The 22,857-nt window shown below is 44.4% G+C and overlaps 1 protein-coding gene across 1 annotated transcript in view; it reads left to right on the forward strand.

Annotated features, from left to right (window-relative positions):
* csmd3b (CUB and Sushi multiple domains 3b) overlaps nucleotides 1-22,857 on the forward strand; it is a 390,727-nt gene that overhangs the window by 304,244 nt on the left and 63,626 nt on the right. The window contains exons 41-49 of the mRNA XM_076302106.1: nucleotides 142-351; nucleotides 1,101-1,289; nucleotides 1,598-1,775; nucleotides 4,801-4,946; nucleotides 7,793-7,873; nucleotides 10,204-10,317; nucleotides 13,423-13,611; nucleotides 14,984-15,142; nucleotides 20,819-21,007. Coding sequence (XP_076158221.1) covers nucleotides 142-351; nucleotides 1,101-1,289; nucleotides 1,598-1,775; nucleotides 4,801-4,946; nucleotides 7,793-7,873; nucleotides 10,204-10,317; nucleotides 13,423-13,611; nucleotides 14,984-15,142; nucleotides 20,819-21,007 — 1,455 coding nt within the window. The remainder of the gene's footprint in view (nucleotides 1-141; nucleotides 352-1,100; nucleotides 1,290-1,597; nucleotides 1,776-4,800; nucleotides 4,947-7,792; nucleotides 7,874-10,203; nucleotides 10,318-13,422; nucleotides 13,612-14,983; nucleotides 15,143-20,818; nucleotides 21,008-22,857) is intronic.

Raw genomic sequence — 22,857 nt, forward strand, 5'->3', positions numbered from 1 at the left:
GTTTAGAGTCGAGCGCCACTGTGCCAAGGACACCGGGCGCCCCCGCAAGGGTGCTTTCACATTATGTACACATATGTGTATTCATAAAAACATACATCCCCACAACCTCACCATCAATCACCCCCGTCTCTACCGCATCAGGCATCCACCTGCAGTTCTTCAACTTCTCCACGGAGGCCATTCACGACTACCTGGAGGTACGCAGCGGCAACGCCGAGACGGGCGCCGTCATCGACCGCTTCAGCGGACCCCAGGTGCCGCAGCCGTTCTTCAGCACCACCCATGAGACCAGCTTCTTCTTCCACAGCGACTACTCCCAGAACAAGCCCGGCTTCCAGATCAATTACCAGGGTAAGAGACAGAGCCGGAGCATCTGCACCACAGTCATATCTACACAATGCAAGCACCTCAGGGTAACAGTGTCACACCCACCTTCAGTACACTTTTTGAATTATAGCAGTGGTTGCTCTGGAAAAGCCCTAGCACTAGTACAGTATTAGTAGTGGGAGTTTTTGTAGTTTTGTAGTTGTCTGTTGTTCTATTTGTATTGGTTGTAGTAATCATATTTTTAGTTGTGATGGTTGTTATAGTGCATTACCATCAGTTTTGTTCTCAAATATGGATAGTTCTATAAGAAAGCTATTAGATCGTTGCTTACTTTTTATACATATATATTCATCATAACTGATAATATTATGAAATTGTTATTTTTACAGCAGTTGCATTCCAGGTTGGTAAAATATGTGACCAGGAGAAGCACAGCAAATCAACTTTGTTGCCTTCACTCAGTGTTGTCTTTGTCTCTGATTCATCCCTGGCTCCCAGAATAGCCCATTCTGTATGATGCAGACCTCCACTTGGCACCAGCTAATGGTCTCTCCACAGGGACAAAGGCCTAGTCATGCTTTTTTTTGGATAGGCTCCCATTTATTTTATTATTATTTATTTTCCCTCACAAAATTTGTTGCTGGTGAAGTATCCTTCCTGCACAGTTGTTTAATGTCACATCAGACCCTTAGACGGTGTGTGTGTGTGTGTATGACTCACTCGTGATTATAAATGTGGGTTGCCGGTGTTAATCCATACCCATCTGTGAACAGCGTACCAGCTGCAGAGCTGCCCTGACCCGCGCCCTTTCCAGAACGGCATTGTGATCGGCGGCGACTTCAGCGTGGGCATGACTGTGTCGTTCGAGTGCCTGGCTGGCTACTCTCTCATCGGGGAGGCCTCCCTCACATGTCTCCACGGGATCAGCCGCAACTGGAACTTCCCCGTGCCCCGATGTGAAGGTGCAGAAATGCATAAAAAACATATTGATTGCAGTCCATTGGCATGTATATAGACCCATATACGTATTTGATGAGTTTACATCACATTGTTGTGATGAGTGGATGGATGCGATTTGTACCTATGCGTCCTAATTCCATTACTTTTTATGTGTATGTGAGTGTGGATTTGTTCATATTTTAGTGTTCTTTGACTTCTTAAGCACAATAAAATGCAAGTAGAATAAAATGCAATGTGCTGTATATTAATTTAATCATAGTAGTTGTGGGTTGTTTTTTTTATGGATATTAAATGTGTGTCTGGCCCGCAGCTCTCTGTGGAGGGAACATCACCTCCATGAACGGCACCGTGTTCTCCCCTGGCCACCCTGCCGAGTACCCCAACTTCCAGGACTGCGTGTGGAACGTCAGGGTGCCCCCCGGCTACGGCATCTTCATCAACTTCACCACCCTCAGCACCGAGCCCATCTATGACTACATCACTGTTTGGTAAGCACTGCCCAGAACCCCTCAGATGCGTAGGATCATTAATCCTGGATGTGCGGTAAAAGGGCAATGCATCTCCTTATAGTGTGGTTGTGAAGGCTGTTATACCATTAATCTGCATCTAAATATACAAAAATAAAACAATTTACTCTGAATTTTTATTCATTGATTCTAATAGCAACTCAAGACTATAGGGACATGAAAACATTGCCTATAGAATGTTGTATAAGAGAATCACTGAACTCTCACTGTATTTTGTACATTGATTGGATGACTGATTTGTAACAGAATCCTAGAACTATCCACACACATTTTCTTCATTATGAGAAGTTCTCAAGGCTGCGTGAGAGCTGCCTCCTAAAAAGCCAGAAATCAATGTAGCCATGTCCTGGAGGCCATGCAACACTTTACAGCCTTTTAAGGGGTGTTAGGAGAGCACTTTTGAACATTTTGCGCCACCTTGTGTGTGCTAAAGTGTTCTCCCATTGTAATGAGCACAGCTTACTCTGTAGGGCTTTGCACACAGATGTAGTGCATTTTGTCCCTCCGGTGAAATCTCTATTGCTAGGAATCCGCTGCAATGTTGGTTTGAAAAGTGTGATTTTGATCTCAATCTAGTTGAAGATTGAGTGAATTATTCAGCCTTTTTAGTTGTGCTTACTTTTTAATCTTCAGATTTTAGTTTGAGATGTTACATTGCATCAGGAATTAAAAGAAAAGGGGTTATGGAGACTTGGGAGTCTTGAAGTGCAGGAAGGCAAAGTCATTTTCTCTTTCTTGAGTGAACTCTGGCTTAAAGAAACACGTAACTTTGTGGCTTTTTCTCGGTTTAAGTGTTTTGGAGGGTGGAAGACTTTAATTAACGCCGTGAAAGGTCTCTTTCATTCCACGTTCGTATTGTGTTTACTGTATTTTCCTACCAAAAAAACTTTGTCTCACCAATCCCGTCGCTCTCCTAAGAGCTCCTGCACTAATTAGGTGCGCTGTTCCGATCAGCGCAGCCAACACCTCTTGTTTCCCCACCACAGAGGGGAAAAGCAGCTCGGCGCAGGGAAGAAAAAAAGCCATTCATGCTTTCAAGGAACTTCTCACACTTTCACCCCATTTTCCTCAAAGAGCCTTTGGACTACTACCTCCCCCTCACATACTGTACAAACACACACACACACACTCACTCAAAGACAACCGCCAATTACTATCACTCCCTCACACCACCACCACACACACACACACACACACACACACACACACACACACACACACACACACACACACACACACACGCATTCATTCAGCATGACATGCCTTGATTGTGACAAAGTTGTAGCCCTCATTGAACTGTGGGCCTAATTTCTACAGTAGTTTTCTCATTAAAAAGTGTTAAATTCCCAGATTGTGGTGTTGGCCTGTGAGCTTGTTCACATTGCAAGGCAAAAAATGTTTTAAATACAAAATTATTACACAACGGGAGCGCACATACTTGAAAAGCTTTGTACTGTACGTGCTTTTGCATTGAGTCCATTAAAGTCCTTCATTACACTGATTGATTGAATGCATCTGCCATCAAATTGAAAACTTGGCTCTCTGTGCGAGGGAGTATGAGGTGTACCATAGTGTTAGAGCTTTTCACCCTACGCTTCAATGCACAGGCAAAATGCAGAGGGAAAAAAAAATATTTTAAGTTAAAACCCAAACATATTTCAAACAATGCGCCCCTTTAAATCACCAGTGTTTAGGGAAGTCACTGAAGGACAAGGTCATTGGATTTAGCGATTCAGAGGAATTTAATTAAAACTTGCCAGACTTAGAGGTTCAGGCTTTGGCCATTCAGGTGTTAACTCTGCCTCAGCAACCCTCTCTCTTCTCCTCTCCTCTTATTTCTAAATAATGCATTTTCAGCAAAGGTAGAGAGAAATACATTATTGCCTTTTTTCTTCTTCTCTGCCGTCTTCAGACTCAGATTATATTTATGTTGTTCGTTTCACCTGCGAGCACTTCAATCTGTTCTGAATGCTGCGGGATTTGATACCTCCACCCCCACTCTCTCTCTCTCTCTCTCTCTCTCTCTTTCTCACTCACACACACACACACTCACACACACACACACACACTCACACACACACACACACACACTCACACACACACACACACACACACACAAACACACACACTTGCTCTCATCTACACATTCGCACAGTACATACGCTTCGTGTTTTAAGTATCCCCAGTCTTAAGCACTGGACCCTGAATGGGGCAGACTGGCCTTCCTCTACTTATTAAGAGCATCTCATCAGAGCGGCTGATGCGCTGGTGTGGTTTCGCCAGGAGCCGGCCCCTTAATGCACCCATGCAGCCACGCTGGGCTCGTTTAATATTTTATCCACAGCGGAGCCATTTCCTCCCGCAATGTGTGCGTGTGTCCTCGACGGGAGGAAAATAACACATTTTTTATTTCTCGCTCTGGCGTAATGGGCGAAGTTTTGTTTGAGCCTTGCCTACCGAACGAGGCAATTTACAGTGACTACGAGAAGCTATCGGAGATTATGGCCTCTCCCTGGTGTGAAATTGAGCCTCGGCTCACCTTGTTTGTCATGTTACCTCCACACTCACAGATTTATATGCTGTGTGGGGACAAGTGCTGTAACCTGCCAGTAGAATTGAATGTCTCTTAGATGAATTGTGTTCCTTTTCTTCCCTCCATGACAGGACTTGCATCTGTGAAAGTTATTATTAGGCATATGCCACATATACACGCACACACACACACACGCACACACACACACACACACACACACACACACACACACACACACACACACACACACACACACACACATTCTCACTCACTCACAGTGCATGTATACACACACACACTCACACACACACAACAAGCAATTTTCAAAAGCATTATGACAAAACTATAAATAAAACATAACACATTTTTGCTAGAAATCCCTGGTTACACAAGGTTTGTTGTAGCAGTTGTAATAACATAGTAATTGAGTTGTAATGACCAATGTTATTACAGGGACGGCCCTGACCAGAGCTCACCTCAGATTGGCCAGTTCAGTGGGAATACAGCACTCGAGTCGGTCTACACCACGTCCAACCAGATCCTCATCAAGTTCCACAGTGACTTCAGCGGCAGTGGCTTCTTCGTGCTCAGTTACCATGGTGAGGATGCTTGTGGACCCATGGCCCCTGATAGGCTGCTAAAGCTCTCCTTCTCCCCCTGATGCTTCACTGTTCACTAGGCCTCACATGACAAGCATGAGTCATTAGGCACACATCTCATTCTTTTCTGCTGGACTTCACTTTCACTGAACTTCCCACCTTCTTCTCACATTCATTCTCTTTTTCTATCTATCTATCTATCTATCTGTCTATCTGTCTATCTGTCTATCTACCTCTCCCTCTCTCTTACACACACTCTTTGTTTATTCTCTATTATAAATCCAGGCTCCGCTAACAAGACAGGTGGCCATAATAGAGTCCTCCTTTTTGCCCAAGTCAGCAGACAAGCTTATTTTCCATTTTTGCATGTGTGGTCACTAGTTATATCTGTTTCCTGCCTTAAAAGTCCACAGGAAATGCTTAACCAGGGAGAAACCATATTTCATTCTCTGTTTTTAATCTGGTTGGTGTGACACACTGCACTGGCGGCCATGTTGCTAACGAGGGAACTCACATTTCCTTGGTGGATGGAGATGTGGTTTTGAACATTTTTAATTGCCTGTCTGTGCATCTTTAATGTGGGACATGAAAAAGGGAAAATATACATAACATCTATATTTGTTCAGATTAGGCATGGGAATTCATTTTCCATTTTCTCCTATGCGTTAACAGCTTTGATTCATAATAAATGGGCACACCAAGTGATAAAGACAACTTTATTTCCCAGAGAACTCTTTAATTTGAAAGAGGGAGGACTTCTGAGCCGTTTCGTGGGCCCCCCAAATGTGTTTGGTGCTTTAGTTTGTCAACTAATCAGATTACATTCACACAGAGGGCTATCATCCGGCAGTGTGTTCCGACCAAAGCATCTGAGCTCTATAAACTCAGTCATTCTCAGCCAAGGAAGCCGTAGAATATAATAATCCTGGCTTAATGGGCTTTGAGATGTAGAGCCCATAGCCATCCGATTTTCCATGGCGTCCACGAACAGTTTGACTTGATTAAATGTGTGCGCACTGATGACATCAGCGGAGCCATGGCAGTGAAACTGATGCCCAAACGACTCAATTCCAAACTGCCATTTAGGCCATTTAGGCAACACACACACACACACACACACAAACGCACACACACACAAATGCACACATACACACACACACACACACACATGCCCTTCACACTTGTTCCTCTCTGATTCCTCAATGGCCCTGAACATATAACAGGACTGGAGAGGTAGAAAAGGAATGTGCGTTTCTTTTATTCCCCAAGTCCCCATTCTGCAGCTCATGAACATCTCAGCCAATGGTCCTCCATGTCCTCATCAACCTTTCTCTGCTCTGCTGTCTCTTCCACCTTGTTGCCCATCCCCACCAATCTCACCAATCCACTCTTCCATACATACATACAGTATGTACATGTGTACATATTTACATACTCACATATTAAACAGGGACTGCATTCATCAGTCACAGAGAGCAAGAAGCAGAGGCCTCAATCATGCTAAGTGAGCTTCAATAGTTAATTAGTGTTGTTCTTCCACTCCTCGTCTGGAGCCCACAATCCCATTCTCAATTAACGCCGGGCAAAGACAAAGCTGGGGCATTCCGCCTCCACCAACGCCACCCGGAGGATCATGGGTTTTGATGGGGGTTGGTGGATGAGTTGGGGGAGTTGTGGTGGATGGGTTGTGTATGGAAGGAGATAGAAACATCTTCATCTTAATCAATCTGGCGCTCGCACGCAATTACAGAGCTGCTTGTGAGGAGAGGAACCATCAAATTAGATCACCAGCCATTCCTCCCAACGTAGCGAGATGGAGTTCGCTGTTCATAAATATGTTAACCATCAAAATAATTAACACAGCCATTAAGCATCAAAATGGGTTTTCTTAATTAACGTCATGTGTAGGCCCTACATGCAAAAAGGGACGCCTAGGCGGTCTGGTGGCTGTGATACAACTGCATTAGAGATGCAGTTTGTCAAAGCCTACAGTTCTCAAATAACTTTATTCTTTGCAGATAATTCACTAAATAGTCACTCGCTATCTTATTTTCTCTCCTTGTTTCTAGGAGGATTCTCTAACGTTTCCTTAATTGGAGTGGAGCACACTTCATCACAAGGTTTAATTAAGTAACATGCACCACCGATCTAGAATTGTTCCCAATGAGATCTTAGCAACTCATGTGGAAAGAGCACATGGAGTATCATACAGGTCCTTGACGGGAGGGGTGGGGGGGTGGGGGAATGAAGAGCTTGTCAGTGTTGCTGGTGGTAGCTGCTAATAAGTGGGTTCACGTTGTGCGTCAGAGTGTCACCTCGGCTAATGCTGGCATCACCAACATGGCTGGTCTCCCATCATTAGCACCTCGTCACATGCCAGCTCCTCTCTCGCCAGCACCCCCGCAGGCCCCACCGCCACCATCACCACCATCAACCAGCCGTCAGCTCCAAGCTGGCGTCAAACCGTCACCTGAACCTAGCATTCACAATAGGGCTGCACGATTTGGGGAAAATATCTAATTGCGTTTTTTTTTTTCTGACAGATATTGCTATTTGCGATATGATTTTTGAATGTCAATTAATTGATTCAGTTCAATATTCCAAATGTCCAATAATGTCCAATTTGTGCCACCGCTTATTGGAAGGCACACCTGGTGCACAAGAAGCACAGCACCCCCAAGCGACTATAATTCACAACACTGCAAAGAAGATTTAACTCCTGTTAGCTGCTAACTTTTCTAATATAAATAGCTAAATGCCTTATGAGGCTTTTATGCTGTGCACTTTGCGAGTATGTATCTTTAAGTCTTACTTTTTTGTCATCTCTGCCACCTTCCTTTACATAGCCTACCAGCTGCGTGTGTGCCAGCCTCCTCCTGAAGTTGGCAATGCGGACGCGCTAATGGAGGATAATGACTTTGAGATAGGTAAGTGCTCATTCCACTTGCTCATCCCCCATCCCCCCCCCCCCCCACACACACACACACACACCCTTGCGCCTGCTTTACTGTACCGCCTGTTCTCACACCAGCAATTATGCTCTCATTCACTGGAGGGCAGAAATATCCACCACCATTTAAACCTGCTTCTCAATCATCTGTGATACTTCCATACGTCCACCAAGGACTAGCCGCAAATGGCAAGAGCTTCTAAGACCTGACATTAAAGTATGTTTATCTTAGTGGAAAATTGTTGCTTGAGAGGCTAAATGGGGGCATGATTATTGTCTGTAATTCCTTAATTCCTGGAATGAGAAGCCACGGTATGTTAGCAACTTGCTTGAGTGCAACTCACCACAACCAGATCACCCCCTGTCCTATGCCTCTTGTGGTCAAGATATCTATTGGTCTTTGGAGTGAGCATTCACCCCAGTGAATGACCTCTCAATAATGAGCATCAAGCAAGGCATGGTGTGTCAGCGAACCAACCCATGCCCACACCCACCCTACCAACACCTAGCTCTCTTGGCACAGAGCGATATATCCTGATGCTCACTGACTGGTGGTGGAGGGCAGAGAAAGTGGGCCATTACGGTAACAGAGATGGATTCACCTTGCCCAGTAAACCAGGAGCACTGTGCCCAGTGTAGCGTAGCACAGAGCGCCCCATCCATCATCTCCTCTGACGTCCCCATACTGCTGACATGTGATTATTTTTAGATTGGCACCATGGATTATGAGCGTAATAAAATTGCTTTATGCCTTTCATATGTATGAAAAGATAAATATTCAGGTTTATATATATATATATATATATATATATATATATATATATATATATATATATATATATATACAGGGTAGGAATTTCACGGCGGCCACGACGGCCATGGCCGTCGTAGCCCCTTGCGTTGGCCGTGAAGCCCCTTTGAAAATCATAGGTTTACAGGCCACGGTGGCCTTGGTGCCCCCTTCTTTCAATATTCTGCTTTGTCCTACTTATTTAGCCTGTGGCCTGTCAAAATAATCTTAGCATTCACAGCGCAAATTAATTTAGTCTTTTACGCAGTGGAGAAAGTGACAGCGCAAGAAAGTGCGTCCAAATTCACCCATTCTTCTCAGTTGAACTACTTGCGAAGTAGCTATTCATCACACAGACATCACAAGTATCACATGAAAGAGCTTTTTCTCAGCTTTTAAACGATGTTAGCCGATAATTGCTGTGTTAAACGGTTCGCGAGAAAAGTAAATAATATAATTCAATTTAATCATACATTCTACTGAAGGTTTTGCGTCCATGATCTCCCTACCCATTCATCTCGGTGGAATACTTCACGAACCCTTCTTTTAACACATGACAAACCACATATCAGAATAAACAGCAGACCTTACCGAACACAAAGGTGTAAAGCAGTCCCCTGTACAGTTAGCCGTTCCAGAGTAATCCAGTTTTGAATTTGCAGTAAATTTCGACATGCATGGATGTCTCCAAATTTGGGCTTTAAGTTTTACAATGTGTTTAAATTGTTCCACATGATTTCATAACGGGCCAAATACAAAATAAATGTTACAAATATCGCCTAGATATTGGTAAATCAGAGGACAGCTGACTAAGAGTTTGTGAAAGTAGCCTTAATGATCACAAAATGCTAAGCATGCATCTAGGCTATTTGAGTTTCTTAAAGCTGAGCTGTGCTACATTTAAATTGTTCAATACATGATTTCATAGCAGGCCAAATATAAAATACATTTTATATATAGCCTAGATATCTGTTTTTATTAGATGATCAGATGATTTACAGTTACATGTAATATGTCATGTTTCATGTTTTTGTAATGTTTCATACAGTGATGCAGGTCTACTGCAGTGAATAGGCAACTTTGATCATTTTTTGATCATTTTTATAACCTACTACTGTATAGTTAACTTTGGCCTTGGTGCCCTGACATGTGGCCTTTGTGCCCCCCACCAAATATGCCCAACTGAAGGCCAAGTGGCCTTGCCCCCAGAATGGTGAAATTCCAAGCCTGTATATATATATATATATATATTCATATAAGGGCAAAGCAATGGCTATAAAGTCAATTTGCGTAACTTTTTGTTTTGTATATCAACTATACCTCAAAATGCATACAATGTAACAGGTTGTGTACAATGTACAATGTTACTGGTTAGCTGTCACTGTTAGTTAACAAATGGCTTAATCAATAGTTGAATGCTCTCTCTCACTCCATCCCTTTCTCTCTCTGTCTCTCTTTTTCACTCTATCCCCCACTTGTTCCCCACCTCCTCTCTGTTCTGTCTGGCTGTCTCTCAGGTGATATCATCCGCTACCGGTGTCACCCCGGCTTCACATTGGTGGGCAGCGAGATTCTGACGTGCCGTCTGGGGGAGCGACTGCAGATGGATGGCCCCCCTCCCACGTGTCAAGGTTTGCCCCCCCCCCCCCCCACACACACACACACACACACACACACACATACACACACCCCAGTCCCTCAACACACACACACACACACACACACACACACACACACACATACTGTACTGTACACACACCCCACTGCCTCAACACACACACACACACACACACACACACACTCCACTGCCTCAACATACACACTCACACAAACTCTATGTCCCTTGATCTGTACTCTCCCCCCTTGGTTTAGAAACCTTTACTACCTATCTTCTGAGTCAATCTAAAATTAGTATTAAGCAGTAGTAGCAAACTCAAAATCGTTCAGCAGGCAGCCAAAACAAATAGGTATAGGCTAGTTGAATGTTGCTTAATGATCATTCAAATAAAATAATTGTAATCATTTATAAGAATCAGTGATGGCTGGTAACCAAATTATTTGCTGAAGTAACCCACAAAAAGAGTGAGGTTATTTATAAGAAGATAACCTGGAAAATTCCAAACTCATTCAAAAAAAGTGAATAGAGTCTGGTGACTCATGATTGGGATTCGTTTCCAACATTGCATCGCGACAGGCATTAACTTTGAAATCATTGGTCCAGCCTTACCATTCACATTGATCAGAGATTCCTAATGTTACTTCCTACTTCGCCTAAACGTTACAAACAGCATCAACAGTCAGGAAACAATGTATATGTGGGTCTACCTTTACTGTAAATAAATGTCTGCATTATTCCAACTGCATTTTTTGATGTTTGCAGGTGTTGCTGCTTCTGTTTATCACAATAAGTTTCGGTTTCGTCTTCCCCTCTTGTCGCTGATTGGCCTGACATTTTTTCTTGTCTGAGGCCAGGCTAGTGGGAAGTCTTTGGATTCATGTAAAGTACCAAAAAATCAAGCAATTAAATCAAGCATTAAAACAACATGTAGGCCACCACAGAATATCAAAGAGCTGAATAGATTGTTTGATTGAGAAAGCAAAACCTGTCTAATTAAAAGCCTGCCCACGAAAGTAATGGCCACAAGTGAGACAGGAAAAGAAAGAAGGTACTGGGGGGGGACATATTCCCTTTTCTAAAGTTGTCAGGCTAGTCACAGTTTATTGTTTATAGTTGAAGTGACATTTATCACCTCGGAGCTTGAGAAGACCGTACAAGGCTCAGCTATCACTTATGCCATCTCCCTCTCTACAAAATTCAACATGAACAGCTGCACTCCTGCTGTTCCTTATAGAATCTGACAGAATGTCCCTGGATCACTCCAGCAACATAAACAACTGCAAGATTACGAATAGTGAATTGAAATGTCTCCCATCTGCTGTCACCCTCTCATCCTGTGAAAATATTGTCAATAATCCCGTAAGCAATGTTGCTCACACCAACAGCAAAAAATAAATGTTGGCGACACCTTGCGAAATTGCCACTGCTAGCAAGCTATAATCTCCTATCTTGCACTAACTCTTGCAGACCGAATAAAGTTTTCTTGGACAGTTTGCCCACAGATCTATGATCTGATGACAATCTGTTAACATTAGTGTTAGGGGTTGGATTTGGCTAGGGTGATGTTCAGTAATTGTTCAACAATTTTACATACTGAACCTGAATCTTAATAGGTTCAACAGACAATTAACAGACTATTTCTGCTCTTCATCAGCCCTGTCTTCTAGTCCGTCACAAAACCATTCCAAACTAAGCAACTGATTATACTCAAGGATTTTTTTATACATCATTTTCAACGACTAACATATCAACCACCCTCTCCAAACGTATAGCACAACGGTCGTTACTTCCTTGATGACAAGAATATTCTCTTCTCCTCAAGCCGCTATAAAGCAGGGAATTCATCTTCTGAGAGAGCCATTGAAATACAGTGAGCCAAGGAGAACGTTGTCCTTACTAGTAGAGGCGCTGTTTCGCAAATAATTATTCAGATAAAAAATTGCATGTTATAATTCTGTATTAATTGTGTAATTGCCTATTAATTGTACCAAGTAAAAGAGCAAAAGGTTGGTATGTGTTTTCCCCACATTTCCCCCTTCTTTTTTGAGGAGAATGATTCTCCCTATCCGCCTCTGGAACTGATAAATAACCAATTTAATGTATACAGCACACTGAAAACAAGTGTAATATCATGACATCTCAAAATAACATATTGTTGGACACTTTATTAGAAAAAATGGATAACCTGTAGAAGACAGGACATGTGACAGCATGTCTGTCATATAAGCACCTTTGGTGTTCTCTAGCACTCCGTAAAGCACCATTTCCTCTGTGATGCACCATGGGGGAAATGACAAAATGATGAGCATTAACTGCACTCCCTCCTCTGCTGACCTGCTTGCTAACCCTCACCTGCTCTGTGCCTTTACAATGGATTCCTCCGCTCCGCTAAAGGACTTAGCTCACTCCACCCAGCCCCATTCTCTCCACTGGCTGTGGGCATTGTGTGCAGAACAGGCCCAAGTAACGGGCGTTTTTCTCCACCTCAGTCACACCTGCGCCTGTCAGCTCCAATCTCTCTCTCGCCCCTCCTGTTTTTGGGCTATGTTGTCTGACGCACGCCTCACTCCGTTCAGAGGCATAAACAGCTGCTACCATTAATCTTTTATGGTGCCACATTTTACCCCCCGTCGAAGCGAGTAAAAGTGTGTGTGTGTGTGTGTGTGTGTGTGTGTGTGTGTGTGTGTGTGTGTGTGTGTGTGCGTGTGCTTTCTTGTCTGTTTGTGTGTGTGCACTTTTGTACACATTTGCCCTCTGTTCAAATCGAAAATTGCCTGGGATGAGGCAAAATAGCCTGTCACTAAATCACAAGTGGCATTAAGCCCTAATCTCATATGACATAAACATCTGGATTTTAGAAGACAATGACAGAAAAATAGAGTCTTTGTCTGCTGTGTTAACATTTTCATATGACAATTCAGAGGGACATCTGGAGTGAGAGAGAGAGGAGTGAGACTGAACGATCTCATTGAACTACTCAAAGCAATTGTACCTGGAGACATCCCACAGCTGTTGAAAAATGTAGAGAGAGAGAGAAACCCTATGCCTTTCCCTTTAGGTTACACATTGATTCGTGCCATTAAGTCATTGTTCTCCAATTTCTCCTCTGTGTGTGCAGTACAATGCCCTGCCCATGATGTGCGCTTCGACTCGAGCGGGGTGATTCTGAGCCCAGGCTACCCGGACAGCTACCCCAACCTCCAGATGTGCTCGTGGAGCATCAACGTGGAGAAGGGCTACAACATCTCGCTCTACTTTGAGTACTTCCAGACCGAGAAGGAGTTTGACATCCTGGAAGTCTTTGATGGTAGAATGAATATATGTTTGTTTGTGTGTTTTTTTTCTGTGGTTCTATCATCACACATCATTCATTTTACATTATATTTACATTTATAAAGTTTACATTGACATTGACACATTAGCATTGTGAATAATATACAATTATTTTCTTTATGATCCATTAATACCTTTGGTTATACCCACCTGAACTTTGCAATCAGTAAATCAACATCTTTGGTCACTAATTTATTGAGAGATCACTGAAATGTCCTAAGAGATTAGCATCCCTGCCATGAAGTGGTCAAGTCAAGTTTATTTAAATAGCATATACAAACACAGGGGTTATTCCATAGATATATATACACATATATCACGGGTTATGCAGTGAATAGAATTCATAGACTGTTACGCTGGCTTACTGTAGTTTGGCATAAGTCAGCCTCAACGGCTAACATTGATGACCACAATATTAAACGTCCTTAAGTGCCTGTCAAGGCCCTTTCCGTGTCTGTCTCTCCCTCCCTCTCTCCCTCCTTTACTTGGTTCTCATGTATTAATGAGTGGAACCAGGCCTAAAACCAGCACCTGTAACCCCTCCTGCTGACTCATCCTCGTCCCCATCATTGAATTATTGAATCCCGCAGCCTCCAGGGGTCACTAAGGGTAGTTAAAGTTCCCAGGAACTTTCCCAAAGTGGCGTGTAGTCGAAAATACTGTGCACTGCCGAAACGTTGCGCTGATTGCTATCCAGATGGAGCTCGTATTTTAATCCCCTGAAAGAAGATCATTTCGGCTGCTGCGTTTGTGGCAAGAAAGGCGCAGCAATCAACAGCCGGTCCCCTCAGGCAGAGAGACCCAGGAGAGCTCCGCTGGTATTACCTATATGTGTTTAGTCGTTGGCATAATGATAAGCTTTGGAAAGTTCCTGCTCGCATACTTTATCTCATGGCCTGCTCAATGTCATCTCTCTCTCTCTCTCTCTCTCTCGCTCTTGCTTTGTTGCTCTCTATCTCGCTTCGCTATCTCACTCACTTTCTTTTTCTCTCTCTCTTTTGTCTCTCACTTTCCCTGCCTTTATTTCTAACTCTGTTTGACTTTCACACTATGTTTGCCTCCTTGTTTTTATTCTATACTTTATTATGTCTCTCTCTCTCCCTCTTTTTCTTATGTCTCCCACTTTCTCCCTCTTTCTTATGTCTCCCCCTCTCTCCCTCTCTTTCTTATGTCTCCCCCTCTCTTTCTGTCCCTCTTTCTCATCTTCTCTTTATTTCTCACTATATATTGACTGATGTCATGTTTCTTTATCCCTCTCTTATTGTTTATCCATCCCACTTCTCTCTCTCTCTCTCTCTCTGTCTCTCTCCCCCCCCCTCTCTCTCCCTCCTCCCTCTCTCCTGCAGGTCCCACCACCCACAGCCAGGTGCTGGCCACCCTAAGCGGGGACATGGCCACACCCTTCAACCTGACCACCACGGGCCACCAGCTGCTTCTGCGCTGGACAGCGGACCACGGCACCAACAAGCGAGGGTTCCGTATCCGCTATGTCGGTGAGTATCAAAGTATGTATCCATTTAAATCACTCTTTTTTCACTCCTTCTGCACGTTCAAACCTCACTGGCATGTGACTGTAATGAGCTTGAGCACAGTGACATAGAGAGAGAGAGAGAGAGAGAGGGAGGAGGAGGAGGAGGATAATAATAGCAACAGTGTTGTAGTGTGTGTGCGTGTGTGTGTGGTGCATGGATGAACAGGTGAGGAAGTCAAACGATACTACATGATAATTGTATACAATAGTGAGATTGTGTAAAGTAGGGGGGGCAGCATGCTTTGGTTGCATGTGAATTATTATGATTAAGGTCAAATGGGATGGTGACGCATAGGAAATCTTTAAACAATGGAAAATATGCACAACATACGCGTTAGACATGTTCATGAAGCATAAGGCAGTTTCTGTCATTTTAAAGCAACAAGCTTGGCTCATAGAGTGTGTGTGTGTGTGTGTGTGAGAGAGAGAGTGTGTTTGTGTGAGTGTGCTTGTGTGTGTGTGTGTGTGTGTGTGTGTGTGTGTGTGTGTGTGTGTGTGTGTGTGTGTGTGTGTGTGTGTGTGTGTGTGTGTGTGTGTGAGAGTGTGTTTGTGTGAGTGTGCTTGTGTGTGTGGGAAGGGGTGAAGAATGCATTTGGGAGGACAGCTCTTTGACAAGATGAGAGTAGTAGGCCCAGAGAGAGAGAAAGTGTGTGTGTGTGTGTGTGTGTGTGTGTGTGTGTGTGTGTGTGTGTGTGTGTGTGTGTGTGTGTGTGTGTGTGTGTGTGTGTGTGTGTGTGTGTGTGTGTGTGTGTGTCAGTCTTACCCAGTGGACCACAGGCACACAGTGCATTAGTGCTGCCACTACAGATGTCATTCCAGCCGTCAGTGGTCGGCCCAGGGAGACAACCCATCCACATTGCACACTCTCCACTCCAACGCCACACGGCACAGCAAATGTGTGTGAGCAAGAGAGGATGGATAGGAGAGGTTAACTGTGTGTGTGAGGGTGTGTGTGTGTCTGGTGTGTGTTAGAGAGAGTAGAGATGTAATGTCTCTAGATTTATTTTTTGTTAGAGAGAGAGAGAGAGAAAGAGACATTTATTTTCTTTCATTATTGTTTTATCTGTATTATTATTGAGCAATAAGCCTCGAGAGGCCGTTCTATATCATGAATATAGCACAGCTGAGGGGTGTTGTTAGGCACGAAGCAAGCGAAGCAAAGCTGAGTGCCGTTAAACAACCCTCAGATGTGCTATATTCACGATATAGAACGGCCTCTCGGGGCTTATTGCTTTTATAAAACGACTACTACATATATGACATTAAAAATGTATACATGTACAAAATAAACAAATAATCATGAAATTTAAAAGCTATTTCATCTACAAATGTCCATTCTTCCACAGAGTCCCCATAGAACAGTTCCGCCGCATTCTAAGTGCATTAATATAGAACGAAATGTGGCCTCAGCCGTGCTATATTGGGAAAATATACAACGACATCGAATGCGATTCAACCAATCATAATCAAGGACCGGAACTATCCGTTTTATAATACCAAATATGTCAGCTTTGGCAACACAATATTATTGTCATGCCAATAAAGCTAATTTGAATTTAATTGAATTGAAATTGAGACAGAGAGAGAGAGACCACTGCACATAGTAACACTACACAATGTCTGTTTGGTAAGAAAGAATAGGTGTGTGTGTGTGTGTGTGTGTGTGTGTGTGTGTGTGTGTGTGTGTGTGTGTGTGTGTGTGTGTGTGTGTGTGTGTGTGTGTGAATGTGCAAACGCATGACTCAGACAGTGTCACTGCATTTGTCTGTTTTAGTAAGTGTGCATTATGTCTGTGCACCTCAGCCTCAGGGCCCAGTGGCAGCATTAGCATTGCTAGCCTCCATGGGCCCGACAATGCACAGACACAAGCAACCTCATGGGGTCAAGGGTCAGGCAGTGGTCAGGCCGGTCTCGGGGCCTGTCCCCGACAACGGCCCTCTCTCAGTCCAGGCCGGTGTCAAAGAGAGGCCGGGCAGGTCAGCGCCCTCTGACCGTTCCCAGACATGGGCCTAACGGACCGGACAGCTCTGCCCACACACAAGGCCGAGAGGAGTTGAAAAATGCTTCCCACACAGGCAGTCAAGCCAAATAGTCTTGCAGCAGCAGACAGAGAGAGGTGGGTGAAAACAACAAGCTCAGGGTGGAAGGCCTCGTAATCCCCAGCAAGACATCTTCTGTCTGTGGGAGAGGAGTCGGTGATTGAGTAAAAAAAGTGAAGGAGGAGGAGGAAGAGGAGGAGGAGGAGGAGGAAGAAACAGCACTGCAAAATTTGAGTGTAGACAGAAGAGAGTGGTTTTAGTGCATTTGGCGCTTGAAAGAGATAGAAAAAGATCGAGAGAGATAGAGGAGAGAGAGAGAGGAAGATACAGAGACAGAGAGAGCAAACAAGCGTCCTTTCCTCTCTTTCCCCTCACCCACCTGGAGCGCTGCCTAAGTGGATATCTAGATTTTTCAGAGGGGGTATGCATTTTGCACGGTGTTTGGCAAAAAGGGGGCATTTTTAAAGAGGGAGGGAAGGAGGTTGTGTGTGGGGGGTGGGGGGGTTGAAAAGCAATCACCCTTGTTTTGTTCGGAAAAGGCTTGGAGAGGAGTCAAACCCGGCGCCTGAAATGAGAAAAAGCTCTGTTCTCTTTTGACTTTCAAAAAAGGGAGAGCTGTGTTGCTCTTGAGCCACACAAATCCTCATTTCCCTAGTTTGTTTGGCTTGTTTGCAAATCCCAGTTACATTTTCTGAGCTTCGCACACACACACAAACACACACACACATCCACAAATTACATAATAAAGGCCATTGTGCATATGCTTGAGGAGGGTGCGTATCATATAACATAGGAGAGAGAGAGAGAGAGAGAGAGAGAGAGAGAGAGAGAGAGAGAGAGAGAGAGAGAGAGAGAGAGAGAGAGAGAGAGAGAGAGAGAGAGAGAGAGAGAGAGAGGGAGAGAAGCAGCCATTAATTCAGCATCCGATTGTGTGTCGGGAGATTTGTGAGCAGATACCCGCCTCGGATGTTTATGTATGCAAGGAATGGGGAGTAAATCTCTTTTGAAATGTTATGACATTTCTGTGCCCTTCCCTCAGTAACACACACACATATACACATACGTACACAAGACAATATACAGTACACACTTATGCACACAGTAGCCCATATTCTTCTTCCACTTGTCCATATTCTTCAGTCGTTCTCCATTTAGTTGCTCTCACTTTTGAGTTTCTCACTTTCACTCTCATTAGAATGAATCAGAGAAAAAGAGAGGTTAGAGAGAGTATGCTTGTGTGTGTGTGTGTGTGTGTGTGGGTGGGCGTGTGTGTGTGTGTGTGAGTGTGTGTGTGTGTGTGTGTGTGGGTGTGTGTGTGTCTGTGTGTGTGTGTGTCTGTGTGTGTGTGTGTCTGTGTGTGTGTGTGTGTGTGTCTGTGTGTGTGTGTGTCTGCGTGTGTGTGTGTGTGTTGGAGAGAGGCAGTGTACATGCTGGCCACCTGCCGTGTGTGATGTCTGTGCCCTCCCGTTACCCCCTGCTTGTCCCCCGCAGTCTTCCTGCTGCTTTTTCAGGTGAACTCTCACTCACCCCCCTCCGTCTACGCCGCGGTTATTAGGACGGCCGAGGGGATGAGAGAAAGCTTACCTTGCTTTGCGAATGACGGATATCGTCGGATATCAAAATCTCCCCTCTCAGCACTCTCTCTGTCTCTCTCCTCTCTCTTTCCCTCTCTCTCTCTGTCTCTCTGTCTCTATCTGTTTCTCTCTCTCGCTCTCTCTGTCTCTATCTGTTTCTCTCTCTCTGTCTCTGTCTATCTGTTTCTCTGTCTGTCTCTCTCTCCTTGAAACCGAGCCATGAGCCATGGACCAGGCATGGCAGAGGTTCACACACGACACACGAACAGCTGCACATTAGGATCGAGATCAAAACGAGAGCTGACATTTTTGTACGGAGCCATAAGTTTAGTTTTTTTTTCTTTCTCATTGCTCCTCAGGGACAGCTAGCATATCCGTCCAGCTCAGGGCCAAAGGTAATAAAAACTCGAGCTGGCATATGCCCAGGAGGATGAGAGATTTGGGTAACGGGCTATTTCCGTAAACAAATGTGACCCGCAGCATAATATTATGCCAAAGAATAAGCCATTGTAGTCTGCCTTTGCTCTTCACAGGGTAATGATATCGTGTAAAGCTACCTTGTCCAGTTGCACATTATTTTACTTGATTGTACTGTGTTTTTAGGGGCATATCTCAGGGAAATGGCAGGGAAATGAGCTCATAAACATTTTTGTGTGTGTGTGTGTGTGTAGGGTGGGCGTGTGAGGTTTGTGTTTGTGTGCTCAGGGTGGGTGTGTAGGTGCATGCATGTTGGTGGTTGGATGTCGCCAGCATGTACTGAGTGTATGGGTCGTTCCTAGGACCCCTCAGTTCGTGCCATGATTTAATTTAAAAGATTCAAGTGAAACTTCAAGTTCAAGTCAATACCATATACAGTAGCTCTACTCCATGATCCTTGAAGCTAAATTTCATCATCTTTTTATACGTTTTCTAAGACTTACCAACTACTTATTTTCTCTCACTGGATTGGGTTGAAATTTCTAGTGAACATCTAAGAAAACATCAAGTTAGTTTGCAACATGATGTCAGAATTGTTTACTTTTGCAAGATCCTATGAATTTTGCATTATTTTTTCATGAAGTTTATGAAGTATTTGACATGAAATGGAAAAGTTGTGGGTGAGTTTGCTTGGCCTCTACATACAATACATGTATCAGCATGACATAAGTGATGGTGAATCAAAGTCTAAAGCCTTTTATAAAAAATTTAGAGAGAGCTATATTCAGAGAAAAAGCAAAAAAAATCTACGTCATGGAGAAAAGTGAAAAGACCTTGACGTTTTACTGATTATTCTAAAACCACCCACATTGCAGCCATTCCGGTCATTGACCTCAGTCAATTCAGTTGAGCAGTGCGAAACAACCTTTGTTCTTAGGTGGGTTTTTAAATACGCACAGCCACAGGTAGCTTTAGCTAATCATTGGAGTTAGTCTCCCTGCTGGTGGCTTGAAAGCATTTCGTAAGGGATAATGGACATGTTTCACGTCATATCTCATTATGAGGGATATAATGAGGATGTACATGTAGGTCATGATTGTAGGACCAGCCACATGAACACACGCATGGTTATACAACCACAGGTTGTTTTTAGCTATCCTGTGGAGTTTCTCTACTAGTAGCATGAAGGAATTATTTTCAATCCACTGCATGGTAGCCAGGCACATAGCCTTAAAAGTATAATGATCAGACATAACATTATGAGCAATGACAGGTGAAGTGATTGACACAGGCACAGCACAGCAACAACACATTGCATTTATAGAGCGCTTTTTTCATTTCTCGTAATAGTCTTTGGACTGCAGTTGCACTTTGCATCGATGTACCGTATACTTTTAAGTCCTGCATGTATACAGTATAGGAAACAGTAGCACATATTCATCTGCATGTTAGTCATTGGAAGTTTTAAGCAGGCAGTGCAGTGCAGTGCAGTGCAGTGCAGGCATTTTTGATGTTATTAATTGTTGTTGTTGTTGTTGTTGACGGGCCCCAGGCTGCGGGGCCCCCCTGCAGGGCCCCTGATAAAAGGACTGATAGGGCGTGTGCGCTTGTCTGTTGCAGCGCTCTACTGCAGCACGCCCGACTCGCCGCTGCACGGCTCTGTGGCCAGCCAGACCGGCGGCCACGTCAACAGCCAGGTGCGCTGGGCCTGTGACCGCGGCTATCGGCTGGTGGGCCAGGGCTCGGCCGTCTGCAAGAAGACATCGCACGGCTTCTACGACTGGGACTCGCCCGTGCCTGCTTGCCAAGGTGAGTGGAGGGGGGGGTCACTGTGTGTGTGTCTGTGTGTGTCTGTGTATGTGTATTTTGTGTGTGTTTGGTTGGTCAGTCACACCACCTGTCAACAATACTTACAACACTTCCTCCTAAAATACAACAATGCCTGGCACTCTTCAATATCCCACCCTCATAATATTACCACAGTTTGCTAAGTTATAGATAGCCCTTACTGCCCATTTACACAAACTGGCCATTTTTAGTTTATAGTTTATAAATGTCCTTGTGATTTTTTTTACAGAAGACGTATAGTTAGTGTAGGAGGGTGGCTCTGCCAAACCCTCTCACCCACCCAGCAACCACCTCCCTTTAGAGCACTTACCACTCTGCAGAGTGAGTGAGTGTGTGAGCGGCGCTCGGCAACACCTTGCACGGGGGGCGCTGCCAGCTCTCTGGGCAGAGCGAGAGTGAGCGCGGGTGTTAATGCTGCTCGGAGGAGGAGGCGAACGAGGCTGATGGCTGTCAGCTGCTTTAATGAGCCGCCAGCACATTTGAATTTCAAACCCGCCGTCTGCCAGATTTTTCCAGGAATCGCAGTCTCCAGCCTCCTGTTCTGCTCATTCATTTATTTTGCTTGTTTTGTTTTTTTTTCTCTTCTTCGTGTCGTTGTGTTTGTTGTTTTTCGGCTCCGACGAACCATAGTGCTCGTTAAGCTATCTCTGACACAGCCTTAGTTACCCTCATCCTCGCCCCTCAACTGCTTTGAATGGTGAACAACCCTGTTTCCACTCACTAGCTTTATTCTCTATGATCTGTGCCCCTTCTGGGCCGGGACCAGCCCTTTTAGATGCCATGGCTAATTGGCCGAGGCTGAGTGTCCATCAATGCTCGAGCCAACCAGAGAGCAGGTAGTAGTACAAGTGGCTCTAGCACATCTCACTTCAGTGTTTGAGCTCTAGCCCACAGTAATGGAACTGTGTCTGTGCCTGTGTTCTGATCTGTCCAGGTTACCCATAATGCACCAGTCTCAGTGAATCTCTTCAGTGGCCAGAAGTCCTAATGATAACTGACACTAAAAACACTCCATAAAACGTCCCTCTTGTTTCCATCAGTACGTGCCATTTGTCTGTTATCTTAGTGGGATGAGTGGAAGAAAAAACCCACCAGGGACCTAACTCACATTCTGTCAGTGTCAAAGGAAATACAAAAGTAAGGGGGGATGGACTCGTTTGATTGGCCACATGAATTATTTGAGAGCCAATCCTATGTGGTCTTCATCACGTTACAGATGACGGTGGCAAGCAGTAGATATGGCGTGCATAGATAGGATCCACTTGCCCCTGTAGACGCTGCGCCCCCGCGCTCTGAGCTACTCAGACAAGCCTCAGCTGTGCCAGCGTACTACATTAAGTGCTTTAAAGCCATAGGGGAAAAAGGGAAAGTATAAAACCAGTGGGGGGAAAGAAAGGATGAGAAGAAAAGGACGGAAGGATGTGGTGTCTCTGTCTCTCTCTCTTTCTGTTGTTGTTAAATGAGTGCGGCTGGAGTACAGATGCTGGATTGCTGCTGCGCTCCCGAGAGCCGAGTGTCTGTGTGTTGTAATCTCCAGGGCCTCCGCCTTGGTCTATTGTGCACTTATCACGCTGATTTTTGTTTCATTTCCCACTGAATGTGCTCTTTCTCTCTCTTTCTATCTCACACACACACACACACACACACACACACACACACACACACACACACACACACACACACACAAAGACCTTTTTGGTTTGTCTGTGAAAGGGCTGTATTCAGTCCACACAGTCGAGTCGCAGTCATAGATGGCTGTGTTTTCTCTCTAATGAAACAACCCCTCTTATTCTCTATTGTGTAAAAGTGTG

This window comes from Alosa pseudoharengus, unplaced genomic scaffold (genome assembly GCF_046254945.1).
Source record: "Alosa pseudoharengus isolate Yale_2024_CS ecotype anadromous, Long Island Sound unplaced genomic scaffold, YU_APseudo_1.1 YU_APseudo_1.1_scf_23, whole genome shotgun sequence".
In the NCBI taxonomy this organism is placed as follows: Eukaryota; Metazoa; Chordata; class Actinopteri; order Clupeiformes; family Clupeidae; genus Alosa; species Alosa pseudoharengus.